The following is a 21,309-nucleotide window of genomic DNA, read 5'->3' as shown; positions in this document are numbered from 1 at the left end:
CGTCCACATAAGGCAAGTCTGAATTTGACTGCGGAGGACCTTTCTTGGTAGCATGTACCAGTTGAGTTTGTTCTTTAAGTAGTCAAGTCGAATGTCATGTAGAGCTTTAAATGCAGTGCGGAGGGCCTTAAATGCTATTATCTGGCTTATTGGCAGCCAATGTAACTGCTTTAGAGGCACATTTGAATTTAGGGATGCCTAAAAGGAGCTGAGCTGCTGCATTCTGCAGAATCTGTAGTTTGTTCAGATAATGTTGTATATTGATATATAGACCATTGCAATAGTCTAGTTTTTAAAGTATTATAGAGGAAACTACTGTTTTCTGCAGATTTGTCGGGAGGAAAGGTAAGATTTTTTTTATCGTCCTAAGGGTGTAAACAGTGAAAGAAGTAACAGAATTTACCTCATCACTATAATTAGTCTATCATCAATTATCATTCCGAGATGACGTGCCTTCCTGACTGGGGTCGTAAGGTTCCCAGCTCTTGTGGCCACGAAGAATGGGACTAAAAAGATTAAGAGTTCCCAAACAAGATGACGTCAGTTTTACCTGAATTTGACATTAGGCAATTGTTAGCCATCCAGTCGTTGACAGCCTGGATATAGTTGTGCGATTTAGAGCCTGTATCAACATCACTCTTAGTTATGGAGATGACAATGTGTGCATCATCGCCATAAGACGTGAGCGAGAAGCTGAACTGTGTGATCAAATCAGCCAGGTTTGGCACATGAACTTTAAACTGTGTTGGTCTCAAGAAAGAGCCCTGCGGCACTCCGCAAAAAAGGGAGAAAGGATCAGAAGTGATCTCGTTTAATGAAACTGATTGTTTCTGCCCGAACAGAAAAGATTTCAGAAGGGCAAGTGCCATTCCTCCGATTCCGATGTCATATAATCAGCCTGTCAGTAGCTCATGGTTGACCGTGTCAAATGCTGCCGACAGGTCGAGTAGGATGAGGGCAGCTTTACCACTTTGGTCCAACGTCACTCTGATCTCCTCAGTCGCCTTGATTAAGGCTGTTTCGGTGCTGTTCCCACTTCTGAACCCACATTGTGTGGGGTCCAGAAGGTTGTTCTCCTATATAGTTGTGGCCAGCTGGAGATTCATTATTTTTTCAACAATCTTAACCGGTAGGGGCAGGCGCGAAATAGGCCATTAGCTGGTGGTATCCGTGGGACTAAGAGAAGGTTTCTTTATAAGGATAAATATTGACGCTACCTTCCATTGAGTGGGAAAATATCAGATGGCAAACACCTGCTGGAAGATAACAGTGAGACTGGGTGAAATTGTTTCTAGGTGCCTGGTAATGTGGTGGTAAAATCATGCTTCTTTAATATACAAACATTAAAACATCTATCACAATTATTCACTTTTTTTTAAATGTATTCTAATTAATGCATTTATATCATCCTGACTGGATAACTGTAATGCTTACTGTGATAGGCTACCAAACGCTGTAATCTTCAAACTGCAATCTGTTCAGAATTCTGCAACCCACTTTATACTGAAATCAAAGCCTTTGGATCACATCTTGAGAGCACTGGCATCTCTTCATTGCTTGAAGGTGTCGGCAAACATACAATTCAAATATTTGTGACAAGGATACATATCGATTTATAGTGATTTGATTCTCTCATCTTCGAATCGTCAACCCACACTCAAACTATGTTTAAAGTGAATTGCAATTTATTTGTGCCCTATTTCTGGGTTTTTTCTCTTCAATAGTTGCATATAAGCTATGACACACTCGTCCACTCTCAACCAAATGTACTGAAATTAGGGCAACCAATGAAACTTTGTATGCACACCAGACGCTTTTAGTGCCGATTTTTCTTCAGCATCTATCATTTCTGGCTGCATAGTGATAACAACCTGTTTTTTTTTTTTTTAGGCAATATGAATTGCAACGAGACCTAGTGAATAATGGATCTTACTAGTAAAATTCATTAGACTACCTGCCTGAACTGTAAAACCTTTTGGTAACTCACCTGCAAAACAGTAAAACAAGGATAAGTGTGTAAATCAGGGAGTCCAAACCACATGCCTATGATCTTGTTCAAGGAGTTTGTTAAGGAAAATTTCAAATTTTGTTCTATTCACAAAATATTTTCAACAGATCTCGCATCTGCAGCCATATTCTCATCTAAATTATTCCTGTAAATAAAACATGAAAAAGTAAAGACTAAATATTAATCTTAATAAGTTAAGCAGTGTCTCCTATGCCTAGAACCAGCTTTGAGCATCTGTCAACGTCCACTTTACCCTTGCCCAAAAGGGTTTCCCTATTCAGGGCAATAAGATATAGATTAAAGCACTACGTTTATACACATGTAGGAGATATTTGTTTTTAAATCGAATTCCAATGAAACGTTTGTAAGAGAAATGTACTCCCAGCTTACTCACATTTTCAGTATTCCAAGGCGCCTGACTTGATCTGGAATTTTTCAAGCAATTACTCCCTTGCATCACTAGCTGGTGCCATTAGACTCTTTGGCGACCTTCCACCGTCTGAAAGTGACCGCACAAGTATATTTGTGCCAGGAGTGCCACACCTTCGCACGGACATCAGTTCCTTTATTTCTGCAGAATCCGAGCTCTTCTACCAATTTCTTACGGTTTTCACTGACCCGAAATATCAAGAGAAACAACAGTGCAAGTTTCTCTTCCCAAGACCACAGACTCCTAGCCCACCCAGAGGTTGTTCCTGATGTGCCCCAATTATCCTGGGACACTATAAATCGCACAGCAGATAAAGGCCTTCAAAGAGGCCATGCTGTAACTTTTCAAGACAATACTGCCTTTCTCTAGAGCACGTTCAGGGCCCATAGTGCCTTAGGGGCTCCTCCCAGTCAGACTTCGGCTGGTGGCACCCCCACTACGTGATCGAACCCATTGGGCACCCACCCGGCTCCTTGCTGGCGCCTCCGTGTTGGACGCAGAGGCTACGTTGGCTGCTGCCACTCTGGCGCTGACCTTGACTGCTGCAACTCCTGCCTGAGATCTGGTCTGATTCGGAGTATCATCGGCCCATGTCTGGCTGTGAGATAACCAAAGCCCAGCCTCCACCTTTGACTGATCCCAAGCCTCATCCTCAATGCCAGGAGTACCGATGGCTGTAGGCCCTGTTTGACATTGGTGCAGACAAAGTTCAAGGGCTCCAAAGTGTTCAACATAATGAGGTCGACGATGAGGAGGCGGATAGCTTGATTAACTCTCATTATACTGATGTTGTTACTATAATTGGATTAGTGTAGGTGGGTTTAGATTCAACTTCTGATACCGAATTAGAATCTCCACAAGGAACCACCACTGAGGAAAATGCCTCTTTCGTGGCTGTTTTCTGCAGGGCAGCAGAAGGACAAGCGATACAAGCGCTCCAACGCCAAAACATACAAACAAATCCAACCTCTTGACAGATATCTTGCACCCTGGGCCTACAGTGTCGCAGGTTTTCTTGCCATTTATTGAGGCCTTAACAGACAACGTGATGGTGTCGTGGATACAGTCGTACTTGGCTGCTCCAGTTAGTTGACAAAATAGCTAGACTGCTTTGGTCAGTTCTTGGAGACTTGATCTTCCCTACTAAGCACCTGTCTCGGGAGGGCTCTGTCATCCAAGTTTCCTCAAATAAGTTCATCCCTAATAGTTTTCCTTCAGCACATTTGGCCCAAGAGAGTTCTCTTCCGCCGGCTTGGTCCTAAGGTCACTGAAAGATGTCCGTCTCCTGGGTTGATAATCAGACGTTTTTGAACATGACCAGTGAGAGCTTGCTGGCCATCCCGTATACATTCAGGGCTTCCCTTGTCCAAACAAAGCAGAATGGACAAGATGCCTTGACACATCGGACTGTGCTGGGCCATTTAATGGGCTCCAGTATTGTGAAAAGGCACCATGCCTGGATGCGTGCTACAGACTCCTCCAGTGATGTAGAGCCACACGTTTGATAGTTCAAGACGTTTTTTTAGAAAAGTGACTCTGCTAAAATTGCACCCTGCTCTATAGATTTATTCTCGCTGGCGCGTCAATTCCAACAACAGTACATAAAAGTCAGAGGATATTCACGGGGCCTAACTTACTACCAAAGGCAAACCTCTGCTGTGCAGCAGCCAGCTCTCACCTATCCCCTGCGCCCCCCTCCCCTCACATGCCGCCTATTTTCCCTCAAACTTGATTAGATAATTCCACCATTCTTCTGCAGGATGTTCAATTGCTTTTGGCCAAAGCGTCCATTGAGAGACTCATGATGGTGGAAAAAGGCAAGGCCTTTTGGGCCTGCTAATTTTTTAGGACCGAAGAAAGCTGCAGTTCTCAGGCCGATTTTTGATAATCGCATCCCTAAATACCTTTGTACGACTGGACATGCTCATGATGCTAACTCTCGCCTAGGTCCTTTCCAACCTGGTTCCAAGGGATTGGTTGATGTCCTTTAACCCGCAGGAGACATATTTCTATGTGGCTGGCATGCAGTCTCACAGATGTCAACTTCCGTTCATAGTGGAGTCACAGCATTGTCAAATTGCTGTCCTGCCCTTTGGCCCCAACTCCGTCCCTCAAATGTTGATAAAAAATGAAGGCAGTGGTCGCTGTCTACCTTTGCAGGTCGGGATACACTTGTTCCCATACCTCAACAACTAGCTACTAAAGTGGGCTCCCCACAGTCTCAGACTACCTTCAAGTGACGATTATCCTTCTTTCATTTGCTGGGGTTTCTATCAGCAAGCCAAAGTCTCATATGACGCCTTCACAGACGATTCTCTTCATGGGGCCTTCCTAGACACAGTTGCATTCAGAGCTGTCGCCTCTCCTGCTGCAAGTCCAGGACATTCAGGATATGATCCTAATGCTTCGGGTATAATTCCTGGGTTCTGGAGCTGATGGTTCTGAGCCTTCTTGGACTCTTGGCCTTGTGTTTTCTTCTGGTTCCTTATGCCGCTGGCCCAGGCAGGCCTTAAATTGAACTTTTGTTTCAGTGGTCACAACATTGAGGCTGGCTGTTAATCAACAGCTGCATCTCGAAAGACAAATCCAGGGACCTTCAATGGTTGCAAGAGGACAGCAGCTTCCTCTGCAGCTTCTCCAACGACCGTTCACTGTAGTGACAGATGCATCTTCCCAGGGTTTAGATTACTCATCTGGAAAAAGTGTAAATCTTTGGTTTCTGTCCCGATGGAGTGAAAGCTCTGTATCACGTTTACAAGAGCTATGTGCCATTTGATTGGCTCTGAAGGCCTTCAGCCCATCCACCAGCAAGATGTAAGTTCAGATTCTCATGGACAGCGCCATGTGGTATTGCACCAAGCAGAGCGTCATGGGATCTTGTACCTTGTGACTGGAGGCCCTGCATTTTTGGACATGGCTGGATCATCAGGCGATCTCTGTCGTAGCCAGCCATTTTGCATGAGGGCCAAACTCCAAGAGAGACAAGCACAGCAGAAATCAGCTACCAGACCACAAATGCCATCTTCATCTGGAGGTCGCTCAAGGCATCCTTACCCAATGAGGCTTACCATGACTGGATTATTGCACACCAGAGTTTCGACCAAGAGGATCCCTGGAAGATGCATTGCAGCTGCATTGGGACACAGATGTCCTGTATGCTTTCCCAACAATACTGCTTCTGCCCGACTTCTAAAGAACAGGACAGACCAGGCTCAAATTACCTCTCTGTGTTTGAAAGGTGAGTCTGGTATCCTTATCTTTTGAGCCTTGGCATTTGACCTCTCATCTGTGTACCTTTCTGGGTGGACCTCCTGCGTCAAGGACCTGAACCTGAATCTCCACAACCTTCACTTCCATGCATGGAGATTAAGTGGCAACAACTGAGCGCTTTCAACTTGCCTGCTAAAGTAATGGATGTAATTCTTGTGGCTAGATGCCAGTTTACTAAATCAGTCTATTGAGGTAGTTGGACAAACTTTGTCAACTATTCCTGAGGCTGTCAACTTGACCCTTTACAGCTCTGTGAATCCTGGACATTCAGGATATGATCTTGATGTTTCAGGATCAGTTCTGGGTCTTGTGAGGATACCTCTTGAGACTTCTTGGTCTTGTGCATCTGTCTCGTCCTAAATGCCGATTGGCACATTCAGACCCTGCAGGTCACCCTCCAGTCTCAGCGGGTTCAGCGTCAGGGATGTCTTTCCATTTAAATCTCAAAGGAGATGTCACAGGATCTACAGTGGTGAGTGACGGACGCCAAAGTGATATGTGTCAGACCATATGTGTCAGGCCATACGTGTCAGGCCATACGTGTCAGACTACTCTCCATTCCATACCCCATCTAAAGTTCATGATGGCGAGAGCTGTGTCGCTGCAGGCCCAAGGGGAAGCAGAGCCCATTGATATTTTGTGGTGAGCAGCTCCATTTCAGCCTTCAGGTGCTTTCCGTGATCTGTCTGGCCTTGAAAACCTCCCTCCCATTCATTAAAAGTGGGCTAGTGTAGGTCTTCACAGACACACAATAGTTGTAGCACTACAACAAGCAGAGTGAAGTGGGGTCCTGGATCCTCTGCAGGAAGCACTATGCCTGTGGAGGTATCTGGACCAGTGGAACATATCCCTGCCCACCAACCACCTACCATGGCCCTGAATGCCAGAATGGACAAACTAACAAGGCACTGTCTGGTGGATTCCTAGTGGTGTCTTGATCCCGAGGTGCTACAGGACTTTTTCGATTAGTAGGGTATGCCTTGGCTAGCACTATTAGCCACCCTTGAAAACGCACGGTATCAGCAATTCTGCACGCTGGTGCCGTTGGAATGGAAGGAAGGGCCTCGGTACGCTTTTTGATGCTACCTCTCCTGCCTCAAGTTCTGAGAAATATCAGGTCTGACAGGACACAAGTCCTTCATATCGCTCAGACTGTGTCAGGAAAGTGTGGTGCTCTATGCTCCTGAACCTGAGTATTTGTCCTTTGTTCAGGCTTCCACTTTGGGACTGCGTGCTTTCAGAGGAATCGGTCAGGGTTCTGCATTGAAGGTTCCACAACCTACATCCCCATGAGTAAGGATTGGGTGGCGGCAGGTAAATGTATCTGATTTGCTGACCGAGGTGGTTGATGTCATCCTTGTGGTCAAGTAAATCTACATTGAGCGCTGGAATAAGTTTGTTGCTCGGTGTGGCGCTAAAGGTAAAACCTCATAACGAAAGGGGCCTGCTGTAGAGACTGCTCTGGGCACTTGTTGTCATTGGCCGTCCTTCCTCTGTGTCTAAAACAGTGTGCCTTCTAGGATGTCTTAAGATCTTTGTGTGTGCAGTGATATAGGGCTTTACAAACAGCTGATCGCGTTCTTCATACAGCGTACGTTAGTCAGGTGCACGAGGTTATTGCCTTGTTTGCCTGTCTGCGTTGGAGCAGCGTGATTTAAAACAAAGAGGGCTTGATGTTTCCCTGTCGGAATCCGCATGACCCCGGTTTTATGATAAACGTATCTCGACCTTTTATTAACCCCAATACACTGTCCCCCTCCTTTCAGTGTCAATTTACAAAAGACGCGATTTATGTCTATTGTTTTAAAAATAGTGGGTTTACAGATTTAAGATGAGTGAAACAACAACAAAGGAGTGTTTGAGGATGTTAGATTTGATGATTTAAACCTAGTAAAATAATTGATGCCCATACGCACGAACACGCGTTTTCATAAACGCAGCATGGGAAAACCCCTCTGATTCACCAGGCCCTTGACACTTTATGCGACTTAGGGCCATATGTAGGTAGCCCAATACCGGTCGGTAACGGCCGATTTTCGGTAAATATACCGTTACCGACTGGTATTTAGGCTTTTGAGATGTTGGGGGATCATTTCTGTATTCGGTAATTTACCGAATCAGTAAAATTACCGAATCGGTAATTTTACCGATTCGGTAAATACCGAATACAGAAATGAGATGTAGGGGGAGTGTGTGGTGGGTGTGGGGATTCGTTATTTACCACCAACTGAAAGTTGGTGGTAAATGACGAATGTCTCTGTTAATGCATTATTTGGCCCTTAGATGTGTGCAATGTGGCAGACACACATGCCCTCAAGGCATGTATGTGTGCCACATGTGCACACATGCAGGAATCATTGGGTGCAACAGGGTGTCAATGTGACACCCTGCCACCCTTGATTGAGCTCCCCCCATTATCGATTCGGTATTTACCGATTCGGTAATGGTAACTGGCTTTCCATTGATTCCTATGGGCCTCCTGGCCCATAGGAATCAATGAGATACAGGTTACCATTACCGAATCGGTAAATACCGATTCTAAAATACCGACACTTACCGAATCGGTATTTTTTTACCTTCATTACATTTACCGATTCATAAATACCGAATCGGTAAAATTCGGTATTTAAGAATCGGTAAATGTAATTTACCTACATAAGGCCCTTAGTATTGTACGTGGAAACGGGGGAAGTGTTTTCACCGAGACTGTAAGAAAGAGCCTTAAAGCAGTTGATGTCAATGTGTCGTCCTCAAACCCTGTAAAATGTGTTGCATTGGGAATTGTTAGATAGGGATTTTGCAGGAAGGTTTAAGTATTGAATTTATATTTTGGAAAAGAGAAGTGTTGAATGCATAAAAGTGTGTTTTGTGGATTTGTAGAATTGTCAATGTGCAAGCATGAGGTGTAACTGCCTGGGGCGTAGCTTGGTCCGTGAGATTGGGCGTGGTGGGGAGTGGGGTGGAAGGAGGGGGGGGGGGCTTCAGACTGTCCAAAAATCGTCTGGCATATAATGTTAAAATACACCATACAACAAGCAGGGCGCATTGAGGTGGGTTGAGGGCCATGCGGAGGGAGAAGCGAATTCGTTGAGGTACTAAATGAGAGAAAACACAATATTTTGTAAAATAAGTAACATTTTTTGAAGACTTTCAAAATAGACAGAGAGAGAGTGTGTGAATTTCTATCTGTGTATGTAAAAAAAAAACTTGTGAAATCCAACATACACCTTACCATCCCCGACTGAAAGCACCTGTATAACTAATTTTCTAGAAAATACATTTTTTAGGGGGGTGTAACACCCCAAACACCTCCCCTGCAGCTACGGCCATGGTTACTGCGCGCTGACGGGTACACTTTAGGAAGGGGACAAAACACACATTTGAAAAGTGAGACTTGTGTCGGATAGATTACAGTGGAGGAGAGCAAATTGTTTTGGTGTTTTCCCAGGAACTGTATATCGTTTTTTTGCATCGCATTGTGCATTTCTACAAGGTCAAAGTAGCAGTCCTACGCTTCTAGGCACTGTGATAGTTATTGTCTGCAACTGCTTTTATTTCACAGGCCTAAGTATGTTGAAAGTTCAAATACCTCTGCTTGCAAATGGCCTTAATTTTATATGACGGAAATAAGTTATATTTTTTCTAACTGTTTCTTTTTCTCGGTTTTCAGACCTGATGAACCTTCGCCTCCGGCCTGTGGGTTTTGTCACATACCGTATGATGAGCTCAACATGCCATTCCCCGCACACCTCACGTTCTGTTACGGCTGTCGCAAGCAGAAGGTTCCCGATGTTCTGTTCACGACAATAGACCTACCGGCAGATGCAACCGTGTCTGGGAAAGGGTGTCTTATTCAAGCCAGGTATCGGTTTGAAAATGCCGTTTTTATTCTTTTTATTCCGCTCCATGCTTGTTTTTGTTAACCTGCTGAAGAACACCACAGCATTGTTTTAAAGAAAGAATATAACATAAATGGTAAAAATAATAATTTGATTTCCTAAGTACTTTAAGTATACTCAGTTATGTTCAGCACATTGTTAAATACAGTATAATTTGCTTACCACCATGACTCTTGTAATGGACGTTCTTAGTCCCCTTTATTCCAGACTTGTGTAATGTCCAGGCCACGACACTGAGATCATGCATGAAACAGCTTAATATGTAGATTAAGATTAGGATGATGTAGGCAGGTGGGTCAGCTGCAAAAAGTGGGTCGGTGATCACCAAGGCAAAGCCCGTCTGGCTCGGAGCTAGAAAAGGAGCACCACTCATTAGCTGCTGCCGCTGCAGGTAAGAGCGGTGGGGCCGGCTTGGGGCGGGGGGGGGGGGGGGTGAATTCCAGAGACGACCAAGAGGGAAAATTGAATAAATAATTTCCCCTCGTGGTCGTCTCTCCAAATCCCCCCAGCTGGCCCTCTCTTACCTGCAGCGGCCCCTGCTGCCACTCATAACCAGCAAGATCCACCACCACAGAATGCTTAAGGAGAGGTGAGTCTTGGCCTGACAAAATCTTTGCACTTTGCACCACCACAAAAGGCTAAACAACAGTGTCTATAATGCTGCTAATACACCTGACAGAAATCAGGAAAATAGAAGGAGAAGATACCACCAAAGAAGAGAAGAACTCAGCCGGCAGTGTAGCCAGTAGTCTATCTGAAGGCGAAGAGAATGCTCCCAAAATACATCAAGTACACTAGAAACAGCATGGCTAGCGAATCCTTCAACAACTATTTACCATAATTTTAGCAACCAGAGTATTTTCCCTTGCAACAGCAAAGAATGCCCACTCGGTCCACAGCAGAGTCCAGTCCTCGAATGAAGTGCCATGCTGTAGACAAAAAGTAGGTTGTCCAGCCAGGTTTAAACCACTAGCATCAGAGAAGAACTTGGGTAGTTTCTGCCTTTCTGTCAAACCCTTAGGTAAAAGTCGTCCCTCCCCCCATGTTTCATTTAGCGAAAGGAGCAGCCTGCTACTTGCCTCAGACATTATCTATCCACCTGTGGCTAGATCCAACAGTAGCGCTGTATGTGGGAAGAAAACATTGGGCATTCTCGGGTTATCCCCAACTCACAGGAGGTAAAATCACTTTTGTCAAATGTAAATACTGACAGTATCTCAAATGGTATTGGAGTTCGAACCAATAAGGGGACAGCAAAAGTGGGGTAACCAAAGGCTACTACAATAGTACACAAGCGTCCAGCTTCCCAGCCTAGAAAAGCAAAGGTGCTTTACAGGAGCGCCAGCCTTATCTGGTACATTGAGAGGAAGAAACGCTTAAAACTTAGGCTATGATGCCTCCTTTGTGGAGGCAGGACAAAATGCTCTGTGTGGATATATCTTAGATCCGATCCACAATGTCTTGTTATGCCTCTTTCAACAGCACTGTGGAGCTCAGCCAAAATGTTCAATGCCATACTAAAGCCTTGTTGTACATGGCCCTTCTTCTGGGATTTCCCTAAAACCTTTTACTTTTTTCCTCCTGGTTTTTGCTGATTCTCTTTTTGAGCCTTAGGACTCTGGGCACTTTCCCACTGTAATGCAGTGTGAAAGCGCACGCGCCCTCCTTACACATGGTAGGAAGTGGTGCTTACCTGATTGGTTTAGGTGCTGTACCTGTGAGTACCCTGTAAAGAGGTATACCACATACCCAGGGTAGGTACTCCACTGGCTACTAGTAGGCCGCAGCACTGATTGTGTCACTCACAGGAATAGCCCTTCAAACATGTCTGAAGCCTGCCATTGCAGGCCTGTGTGCGCGCAGTTGCAGTTATGCTCAGGTTGGCATTTATAAACCATTAGCCAATGCTGAGTGGGCCGTTCACTACCACTAAGACACCCCTAGCGTAAGACCCAAGGGGTGGTGCAAGTGGTAGGGGTAAGACAGGACAGGTATGCATGTGCGAGCCCTGCCCAGGTAGTGAATAATCCCCATGTGGGTTTTCCTCACCTAGGAGGTCTGCTCTTTCCATGGGTCAACATGGGGGAATTGCTGAATGACTTTTAAACTACAGTTTTAGCTTACAGCCGGGAGTAGCTTCATGGTGTTTTCAAACATGTCTAAAGCCTGCCACTGCACACCTGTGTGTGCGCGCATTTGCACTTATGCTCAGATTGGCCTGTATAAATCATTGGCCAATGCTGAAGGTGCCTTTTACTAACACCAAAGCAGGCCTAGGGTAAACCATGGGGGTGGAGCAAGTGATAGGTGAAAGGCAGGGCAGGTACACGTGTATCTCCAGTAGGCCTGGGCGGTAAATTCCGTTCCGCTCGCGGAATTTGCGGAATTTCGGTAATTTCGCGTTCCGCGGAGAACGCGAAATTGCCCAAAATGCTGCTTTCCGCGACTTCGCGAAATTTTTTCCTGTTCACGTTCTCAAAATGCGTGTTCGCGAGATATTTCTCCCCGAGCACGCAACAGCAACTGTGAACAGGAAAAAAGCATCGCGAACAAGCAATTCCGCATGTTCGCGGAATTTCTGCATGTTCGCGGAGATTTTTTTACCGTTTCGCGGAGATTTGCGTAACACGATTACGCAAATTCCGCCCACCCCTAATCTCCAGCCTAGGTATTGAAAAACCCTTGTGTGTGTTTTTTTGTACCACCTTTGAGGTTTGCTCTCCCCATAAGTTAACATGGGGAAATTGCTTAGATTACTTTAAACTGCAGTGGTGGCTGACTGTGGAGCAGCCTCCTGTTGTTAACTATCCTTGGATTCACCATGACAAACCCTTTCTTGTGGTGAAGGCAGATTTGTCATTAATAGCTTAAAATGCCACTTCCAGAAAGTGAGCATTTCCCTGCGCTAAACTCTTTTGTGTCTTTTAGTTTGACTCCAGTCCACACTGGAGGCTGGGGGAGCACATCTGTGCATTCCCAGAAACAGCCATAAACATTGGGCATGCAAGTGGAATGACAGACCTCTGTCATTTGAGAGGGGGATAGGTTTTGACACTTGACCTCGGATCATGGCCAAACTAAAGACCAAGATCTTCCTTCCAAGGCCTCATGGCAGACAGGATTGAAAATTAGGAGAGACATCTGTGGTTCAAAGGTGAACCCTCTGAAACACCCCCAACTTCAAATGCACACTACAGTAGAAGGACTGGTGCCATATTTTAGCAGGGCAGAGATACACTTGTGGGGACATGGGGCCAGACATCCTGGATTGCGTGGTGCACACTTCCAGAGGAAACTTTTGTGCACAAGGAGGATACTGCCATTGAAAGGGATTGTGCACCCTGCCTGAATAGTGTCTGGCCTGGGCCGACTACCGCTCCTGTGTGGCATCCTGAAATGTTCTCTCCAAGGGCTTGTTGGCTTGCCTTCTTTTCTTTGTGGAGATCTCAGTGGCATCAAAGACCTCTCGTGATGGACCTACACCACCGACGTGTTTCACCTGGAGAGCGGTGCACTCTCAAGCACCTACTTCGGCTGCTAGATCCTAACTGCAGTGCTATGTGAGTGTGGAACTGAGTTTTGTGCCTGGAGACCGGATTGCCTTGTGCGGAGCCGCCAAACCGTGCCTGCATCTACGAAGTGTGGCTCTTCATCGTGGGGCCTTAGCACGCACAACTGGATCGTTGGTGATGAGCGGATTCACCAGTTGTGTGACCCGCTTCGTCATCCGTGCCGCTTCTCTCTTGTGCGACACGCTGACTTCATACTCATTGCAGGCGGTGCCCGATTCACAGGTTGTGACCCTTGAAGGGAGTACGCATCTGTAGTAGTGCCTCATTCTATCTTGTGCGGTACTACTGAACTTGCGACTGTGTTTGTGGGACCAGACTGTCCAGTGGTACTCGTATCATTGCGCGCCAGACATTGTGCCTCATTCTAGGGAGGTAAGGCGAACCCGACTGTTGTTTGATTGTAACTGGATTGTCTGGTGAGACTCGTATCATCGCGGACCAGATTTTGTGCTTCATTTCCAGGGAGGTAAGGGGAACCTGACTGTGGGCTGATTGGGACTGGATTGTCTGGTGCAAATCGGATCATCATGCACCAGACGTTGTATATCACTTCCCGTGGGGTGCAGGGACAGCTGCACCCCCCCATTCCTCTTCGAAGTTTCCATTTTACTTTGGAAACAGTTTGCCAACGGATTACTGATAAATTGGGACCGGTTGATAGTAGACCTACTGCTAGGAAAGGCCATCTTCGTAATCCCTGCAAGTAAATCCTAAACCTAATTTAAAAAAACGTTATAAGTTAAAATATCTTGATTTTTCCTTTAAAATCCCTGGCTTGTATTCACGATAGCTGCTCTATGATGGGTTTTATCATCAGCTTAGTAGTTTTTCCTCAATCTCTATCCTATCCTTTGATAGTTCTGTTTGTGGGTTCTCAGATTGCTAGAATACCAAGGGGTAGTAAGGCAAGGGCTTTTCTGCCTCACATGATGAGATTGTCCGAGATTATCGAGAGCCATAGTAATCCATTTATTAAAGTCAGCAGCAGCAAATACCATGGTATCCTGTATTCCGGGCAAGTTCCCTTCCAATGCTGCAGTAAAATGTCTGTTTCACCTTACCACAAGTGCCTGAAAAGCCTACGGAAGAAAGAATCCTAGCCTTGTTTGGTAGGGTGTTTAAAAATAAAGGCTATGGCAACAAGGTCTGAGTAAGTTAATTGAAGGGGAGTTCTTTACTTTAATAGACAATAATTAATATACATAGCTTGCAGCGTGGGTCCCGCACTGTGAGTGGGGGAATACTCAAGCGGAGAGAAGCCAAGGGCATTTAGAGTTTCAGTGAGTGCAATAATTTCTTCTTTCAAAGTCCTAGAAAAGTGACAGTTAAAGTTTCCTAGAATAGTCCAGTTGAAATAAAAGTTCTAGCAGGGATCTTAGGATTGTATGAAAATGAATTGTGGGGCCTGGAGGTCTGTATAACCGAACTCTTTAGAGGGAACTTAATGCATTTAATTAAAAAGAAAACAAGATAGCTTTGCAGTGGGAGGATTCCAAATTGAATATAGAGCCTTTGATTGTGTCCTTAAAAACCACCATTAATCTGCCCGTCCACCTTATTTAACCATCCTTTTCACAGTATGGAATACCCCGCTGGGATTGCAATGGCTAAATCGGTTCCAGAAGTTTCTCATACCCATGTTTCCATTAAAAATACAATCTCTGGTCTGTGTGCTTTTGACCAGCGAGCTGGTGTAAAGAATAAAACACGAAATGCCGTCCAGCTTACCCACCGGATGTCATGCATTGATATATTGAGCACTGCTAGCCTTAAGCAGGTCAGGAGACATAACCTCAGGCACCCATTCCCTCTGTGTGGACATAGTATGTTATTTTATATCATTTACAATCCCAGCTTATCCAAATTCATGAGATTTATCTGCATGCAGAATGTCTTTCACTTCCTGCATGTGTTGAGTTCCTAAAGGAATTGGATAGAGTTGTTAATCTGCTGCCCAATGCAAGAATCAAGGGTGATGGCAAGCTTCAAGTTTTGCCACGCCAGTGGTGCACCTGCTGCGGTGGATGCGCTCCTAATTTGTCTAAAAAGCCCACAATGACCAGAGGGTGTGTCTTCAACTGTGAAGTAACGCACCCAGTAAAAGATAGGTGGTGTAAAATAAAAATACAAAGCATAGTCCAGTTACTCCTCTTAACCTTAAAGGCTCCCTCTTAAAGGCTAGCCTACTGTTAATTTAAGACAAACTAAAAAGAGAAAAGAAAATGAAGCATAAAATGAAACACATGAATATATCTACATACTTCACAGGAGCCAGCCACTTCCTAAAAACCGCAATATGCTGTACAAGGAAATAAGTGTGCCTCTGCGCTTTGAGCATGAGCAAGATATCGGAGGGGCAAGGCTTCCGGTGTCAGGGACGCTTCTCAGCTGGCCTAGCCAGTCAGGTGCTCCCCAGGGCCAGGATTCAACATGGTAGAATCAAGTGGCTACCTAGAGGAGCTCTGGGCACCTCCCAAGGGAGGAGCTGGATGGGGGTTGTACATTCCCCTGTCCTTTGTGTAGTTTTGCACCAGAGTGGGAGCCGAGGGCTCCTGAACAGGGCAAAACTGGTTTATGCACCAAATGTGCCCTTCAATGCAGTCTGGTGGCGTTCGAAAGCGCCCCCACCCTACCTAATTGTAAAGGAGAGGTGGTCACACCTCCCCTTTGCAGGAAATTCTTTGTTCAGCTTCCCCTGCCTGAGTTAACCTCACCAGCGGCAGGCCGCAGAACACTGTCTAGGCTCATCAGCAGTGCAGGCTGGCAGGCAGACCCTGGAAGGCTACATATGTAGGTAATGGGGGGGTCCTCTAAAGAGCCCCCGGCAGTGCTTAATTTGAGCAGGTGCTTTCCGGTGCTCAGCACCGGCACCTAATCTTCAGCACCGGTGCTTATAGCACCAGTTAAGGACACACTCATTTGGAAGGCAGGTGATTTTCCACAGAATCACAGGATGGTGAGCCACGCCGAGACTCAAACCTGGTTCTCCAGCTCCGAAATCAGAAGCTGTAGCCATTAGGCCAAGTCCTCTCCAGAATAATAAGTGCCGGGGCTCTAGTCAGGAGGCAGTTTGTCCCAGCACATTTCTCCTGTTAGCGCTGCCTCCTGAGGAGAGCTCCGGCACTTTTTATTTGACAAATTAACCACTGGCCCCCGGTACATGGTATCATGCAGCTAACACTGGAATCGGTGTAGTTGCATGATTCCAACATGTTTGATACCAAACATGACCTTGTTTGGGACTGAAGGGCCTACCTTAGGGGTGACTTATAAGCTAAAAGTGCAGTGACTGGGATATAGGGGTAACCTTATATCCAAAGTGAAAGGTGCAAGCACCATTTCACGCAGACTGCGATGGCAGGTCTGCAGACACAGTTTGCATGAGCTTCCCTGGGTGGCATAATGTATACTGCAGTCTATGGGAGACCCCTGGGTTAGCAATGCCCTGGATACCTCAGTAGCATATACTAGGGACTTACAGTGGTACCCCAGTATGCCACTTGTGAGGTGTACAAAGTACTTACCATACAATTTAGAGGTGAGAGCACTGCCATAGGGGTCCTGATTAGCAGGATCCCAGTGAACTACAGTCAAAACACACTGACACCAGGCAAAAAGTGGGGGTACCTATACAGAAAGATCCTACTTTCCTTCTCTGCCTATAAGGGGTTCATTTGGGAAATCCAAGGGAGAAAACACCACTTTGGTGAAACTCCAGAATGCTTTGAAGAATTCTGCATGTTGAGGGAGGAAATGCAGATGAAAAAAGTTTCCTTTTGGGGGAATAGGGTCCTTCTTTTCCTAGACTGCAGCAGGGACACCCAACAGAAAAGGTAGAAACTAGAACAGGTAAGGCTGTTCTTTCTAGTTCTAATTGTTTTAATCACCAGTTTTGTACATTGTCTGGCTTAAGGGGGTGTGTGGGCGAAGAAGAACCGTATTATTTAGGAGGTGGATGTGCCATTGACCTTTTTGGAGAGTATGTGTTAGGACATCCATCTGGATTTTACCTCATTTGCCTTGTCTGATGAGTTGATTCCTTAGTGCTTTGTGGTGGTTTTTGTTGACCTTAGTACGGGTCTCTTACTTTTTGGTAAGCATTGGTGTTTAGGTTTATAATTTCTTTATTGAATTTGAATTCACAAAAAGAACAGAAAAAGCTTATACAAATCTGACACCCCACAATCGTAGGAAGGCTGGTAAGATTATCAAAACAAACAACCCCCCAACACCCACCTCCCCACTAAAACTAGTCCCCTTCCTTCCCCCGCCACAACCCCTCTCCCCCCCCCCCCACTCAGCCCCTGATCAGTTGGTGTGAATCTATGCTTTCTCTTGGGATACCGCCGACAGCTTTGTGAGTTGTAGTAGTAGTAAGTACTTTGGGCATGTGAGTTCTTTAAATTTAGATGAGAGCTTTGTTAGAAATGGTTTCCAAAGGTCAGGGAACGAAGCCCCTTGATTTGTGAGGGAAAGGGAAATACGCTCCATGCCTAGGACATACCTTATGCGGTGTAGTCATCCTGAATAGGTGGGGAGACGGGCTGAACTGCTCCAAAATGTTTTGGAGGGCTGCCCCTAGAGTCAGGCCTATTTGGCGGCCTTTCCTTGATTTGAGAGGGAACATAAGGGCATTGGGCAAACCTAAGAGAATATAAGCCATAAGGGAAAGAAGTTGCGTGTCAAAGCAAGTATCAACATCATCGAGAACCTGTTTCCAGTAAGTGGCTATGTTCGGACACTCCCAGAGTATGTGTGTTAGAGTTCCCGGAGTTCCACATCCAAGCCAACACAAGGGGTCTCTTGCTGGATTCCCCCTGTGGAGTCTAGAGGGTGTGAGATACCAACAAGTGGCTATTTTGGTGGCTGTCTCTATTACTGTAAGATTACGTGCTGTGTGTCTGGCCCTATAGTAGATGTCTTCCCATTCACGTAGCATGAGCTCGCGCCCCAGTTTTGATTCCCAGCGTCTTTGACTCGGGGACTTATTAGGGGTCTTAACTGGCTATATAGTTCCGATATAAGGTGGGTATCGGACGATTTGGATAGCAGCCATTTCTCGAATGTTGTCAATTGGCGCTGCAAATGAGGGCGAATATCTGGATGCATCACGCAGTGTCTGATTTGCTGGTAGCGATACTGCTCAATTTCCTCGAATGTCGGGGGACCAGACTCATCAAAAAACTGTCCGATGGATCTACAGCCATCTTGGGTCCAGCAGAGAAAGATCTCCACTTCCATTTGTGGGAGAATTCTGGGTTGTCTACAATGGGTGTCAGAGGTGATGGGAGAGTTGTTAAAGCCCTTCTTTCAGCTACCTTGTCCCACACCACAAGGGAAGCTCATGTAAGTAGCGAGAGCTCCTGGGACCCGCTTGCTTTGGGAGGAAGGGGATCTTCCACAGTGACTTCCCCGCCACTGCCCTGTCCATGAAAAGTCTGTGCATTTCGGATTCAGGACAAGACTACTCCACAAATGTTCTAATCTGAGCTGCCCAGTAGTAGTCTTGAAGATTTGGAATTCCTAGTCCTCCCTCACCTAGGGACCTGTAGCTTAGCTCCCGGCGTAGTCGGGGTTTCTTATCAGCCCATACGAAACGCTCCACCCCACGCTGAAGGGAATGTATGGTGCCTGGGGGGGGGGGAGGTTCTAGTGGGAGTGTCTTTAAAAGGAACAGAATTTTGGGTAATATAGTCATTTTCACGGCCGCTATTCAGCCAAACCAGGACAGTGTGTACGGTCTCCACTGCCTGAGGTGCGACCGTATTTGCCGGAGTAGAGCAGTGTAGTTCAGTGATGTAGTTTGTTGTAGAGATGTGGCGAGTTGTATTCCCAGGTATGTTATTGCAACCGGTGCCTATTGAATAGGATAAGTGTCTCGCAGTTCCGCTAGTGTGGAGGACTTGAGAGAAAGGCTGAGAGCCTGAGATTTCTGAATATTAGTTTTAAAGCCCACCGCCTGGGAGAAGTGCTCCAGCTCGGTCAGGAAGGCTGGAAGGGAGGCCTGGGGATCTTCCAGTGATGCTATCACATCATCCGCATATAAGCTATAAGCTTAGTGTGTGTTTGTCTCCCCCAAAGCTTACTCCTGTTATATGTGGATTGCTGCGCATTCTTTGGGCCTTTGGCTCCATGTACAGAGCGAAAAGTAGGGGGTAGAGAGGACACTCCTGCCTTGTCCCTCTTTGGATGGGAAAGTGAGAAGACGTATATCTGTTTACCCTGACCGAAGCCACTGAAGACCCAGTCTATAAATCTGGCGGGGAGTCCGAAGTGACTTAGGGTCGCTTTTAGATAGGGCCAATGTACTCTGTCGAACGCTTTTTCGGCGTCGACAGATGAAAGCATGCGCTCGGTTTTGAACCTCTGTGCCTTATCTCTAATATGGCGTAGTCTCTTTGTATTATCTCTTAGCATATTGTCGGTTAGAGACAAGTCCAGCTTGGTCTGGATTGTTCAGGCCAGGGAGAAGGGGAGACAGCCGTGTCACCAAGATTCCTGTGAACAATTTTAGGTCAGCGTTAAGAGGAGAGAACGGCCTGTATGAGGCGCAGTCTCTCTTGTCTTTACCGGGTTTGGGTATTACAACCACTGAAGCTGCTGGCATGGTTTGCGGTAGTAATGAGGAGGACTCAATGGCATTGTATACTCTGGTGAGGACCGGAGCGCAAATGTGGCAGAAGGTCTTGTAGAACAGGGCCGTGAACCTGTCCGGACCTGGGGACTTAAGTAATTTCTGTTTGGAAATAGCTGCAATTACTTCCGCTATCTGAATAGGGGACTCGAGTGTCCACCTGTTCTGGCTTCAGTTTGGAGGTGGCCGATTCCTGCAAATACTGGGCTGGGTCATCTGGGGGGAGATCCTGCGCCTCATAAAGCCCTGCATAGTATTGGCGGAATGTTTCTGCAATCTGTAGGTAATTCTCAGGCAACGCTCCCGTCTGTGTAAATACTGAGATCATCCCAGATATCTGTATCTGCAGTCTCAGCCTATTAGCCAGTAATCTCCCACATATGTCGCCTCCCGTGTAGAAGGTGTGGAGTAGCCTAAGCACCGCATATTCTCCTCTGTCTATAGCTAAGGCTGCTAGTTGGGTACGTGCTGCTTCTAGCTGTCGCCAGACTCTAGAGGCACCTGTTCGTTGATGTATGCGCTCAAGTTCTTGTACCTGTGCCGTCAGGAGATTTCCTTTCTCTATATGCATTCTGGCTGCAACCACTATAAATTCCCCCCAAACTACTGCTTTCAGGGCTTCCCAGTGGATTGCTATGGGGGGCTTGGGAGTGTCATTGATCGTCAGGTAGTCCTATAGGGTTTTGGAGTCCCGTTGTACCACCTGGGTTGCTGTAGTAGCGGGTCACATAGACGGCAGGTTTGGGGCGGGTGGCCAGTGGACGGCCGGGAAAGATTCACTGTCACCGCCTAGTGATCGGACAGGGTACGTGGGTGTATGTCCAATTGTGTGACGTGTGACCTGAAATTCTGTGTACCCAGCAGGTAATCTATTCTTGTGTAGGTTTTATGAGAGTGGGAATAGAATGTGTATTTCGGGGATGTGTGGTGCATATCTCTCCAAATGTCGGTTAGGCAGGCGCTCTTCAGCCTCTGGACTCTCTCCCTGGAAAGCAACCCAGATTGCCCCTGTCTCTGGGCCGACCTGTCTAGGGCGTTATCAAAAGTCAGATTCAAGTCTCCCCCTAGTAACAGCAGCTTGTCAGGGGATGCGCTAATTTCGGCCACTGGCGCCTATATAAATTTCTCCTGTCCCACATTTGGGGCGTAGATGGAGCCAACTGTGAGAGTGTGGGAACCAACCAGGAAGGAGTACACCTGTAGTCTGCCCTTAAGTTCTGCCTGTTTAGGGCCCAGCTTCCCAGGGAACGTGGGCGAGATGAGAATAGCTACCCATGCGGATTTAGTGGGTAAAGAGTAACAGAGCCCCTAGCAGAATACTCTATTGTGGAACCTTTGTGTGTCTCCAAGGAGGATATGAGTCTCTTGAAGAAGGCAGATGTGTGCTCCTGAATGTTCTAAATAGGAGAGAATAACCTGGCATTTGACTTGGTTGTTAAGCCCCTTCATGTTTACAGTAAGTATTTTAAGAGTCTGTGACATTAAATCGGTCATGA

General features: G+C 46.3%; 1 protein-coding gene across 11 annotated transcripts in view; it reads left to right on the top strand.

The window, feature by feature from the left end:
- The window catches only part of C2CD5 (C2 calcium dependent domain containing 5), an 875,314-nt gene that overhangs the window by 448,471 nt on the left and 405,534 nt on the right, over positions 1 to 21,309 (top strand). For all 11 annotated transcript variants that reach the window (XM_085652749.1, XM_085652748.1, XM_085652746.1 and 8 more), the window contains one exon: positions 9,379 to 9,570. In XM_085652749.1, coding sequence (XP_085508875.1) covers positions 9,379 to 9,570 — 192 coding nt within the window. The remainder of the gene's footprint in view (positions 1 to 9,378; positions 9,571 to 21,309) is intronic.

This window comes from Triturus cristatus, chromosome 4_1, assembly GCF_964204655.1.
Source record: "Triturus cristatus chromosome 4_1, aTriCri1.1, whole genome shotgun sequence".
In the NCBI taxonomy this organism is placed as follows: Eukaryota; Metazoa; Chordata; class Amphibia; order Caudata; family Salamandridae; genus Triturus; species Triturus cristatus.
The sequence above is the reverse complement of the archived record's forward strand: the minus strand, read 5'-3'. Positions and strand labels throughout refer to the sequence as shown.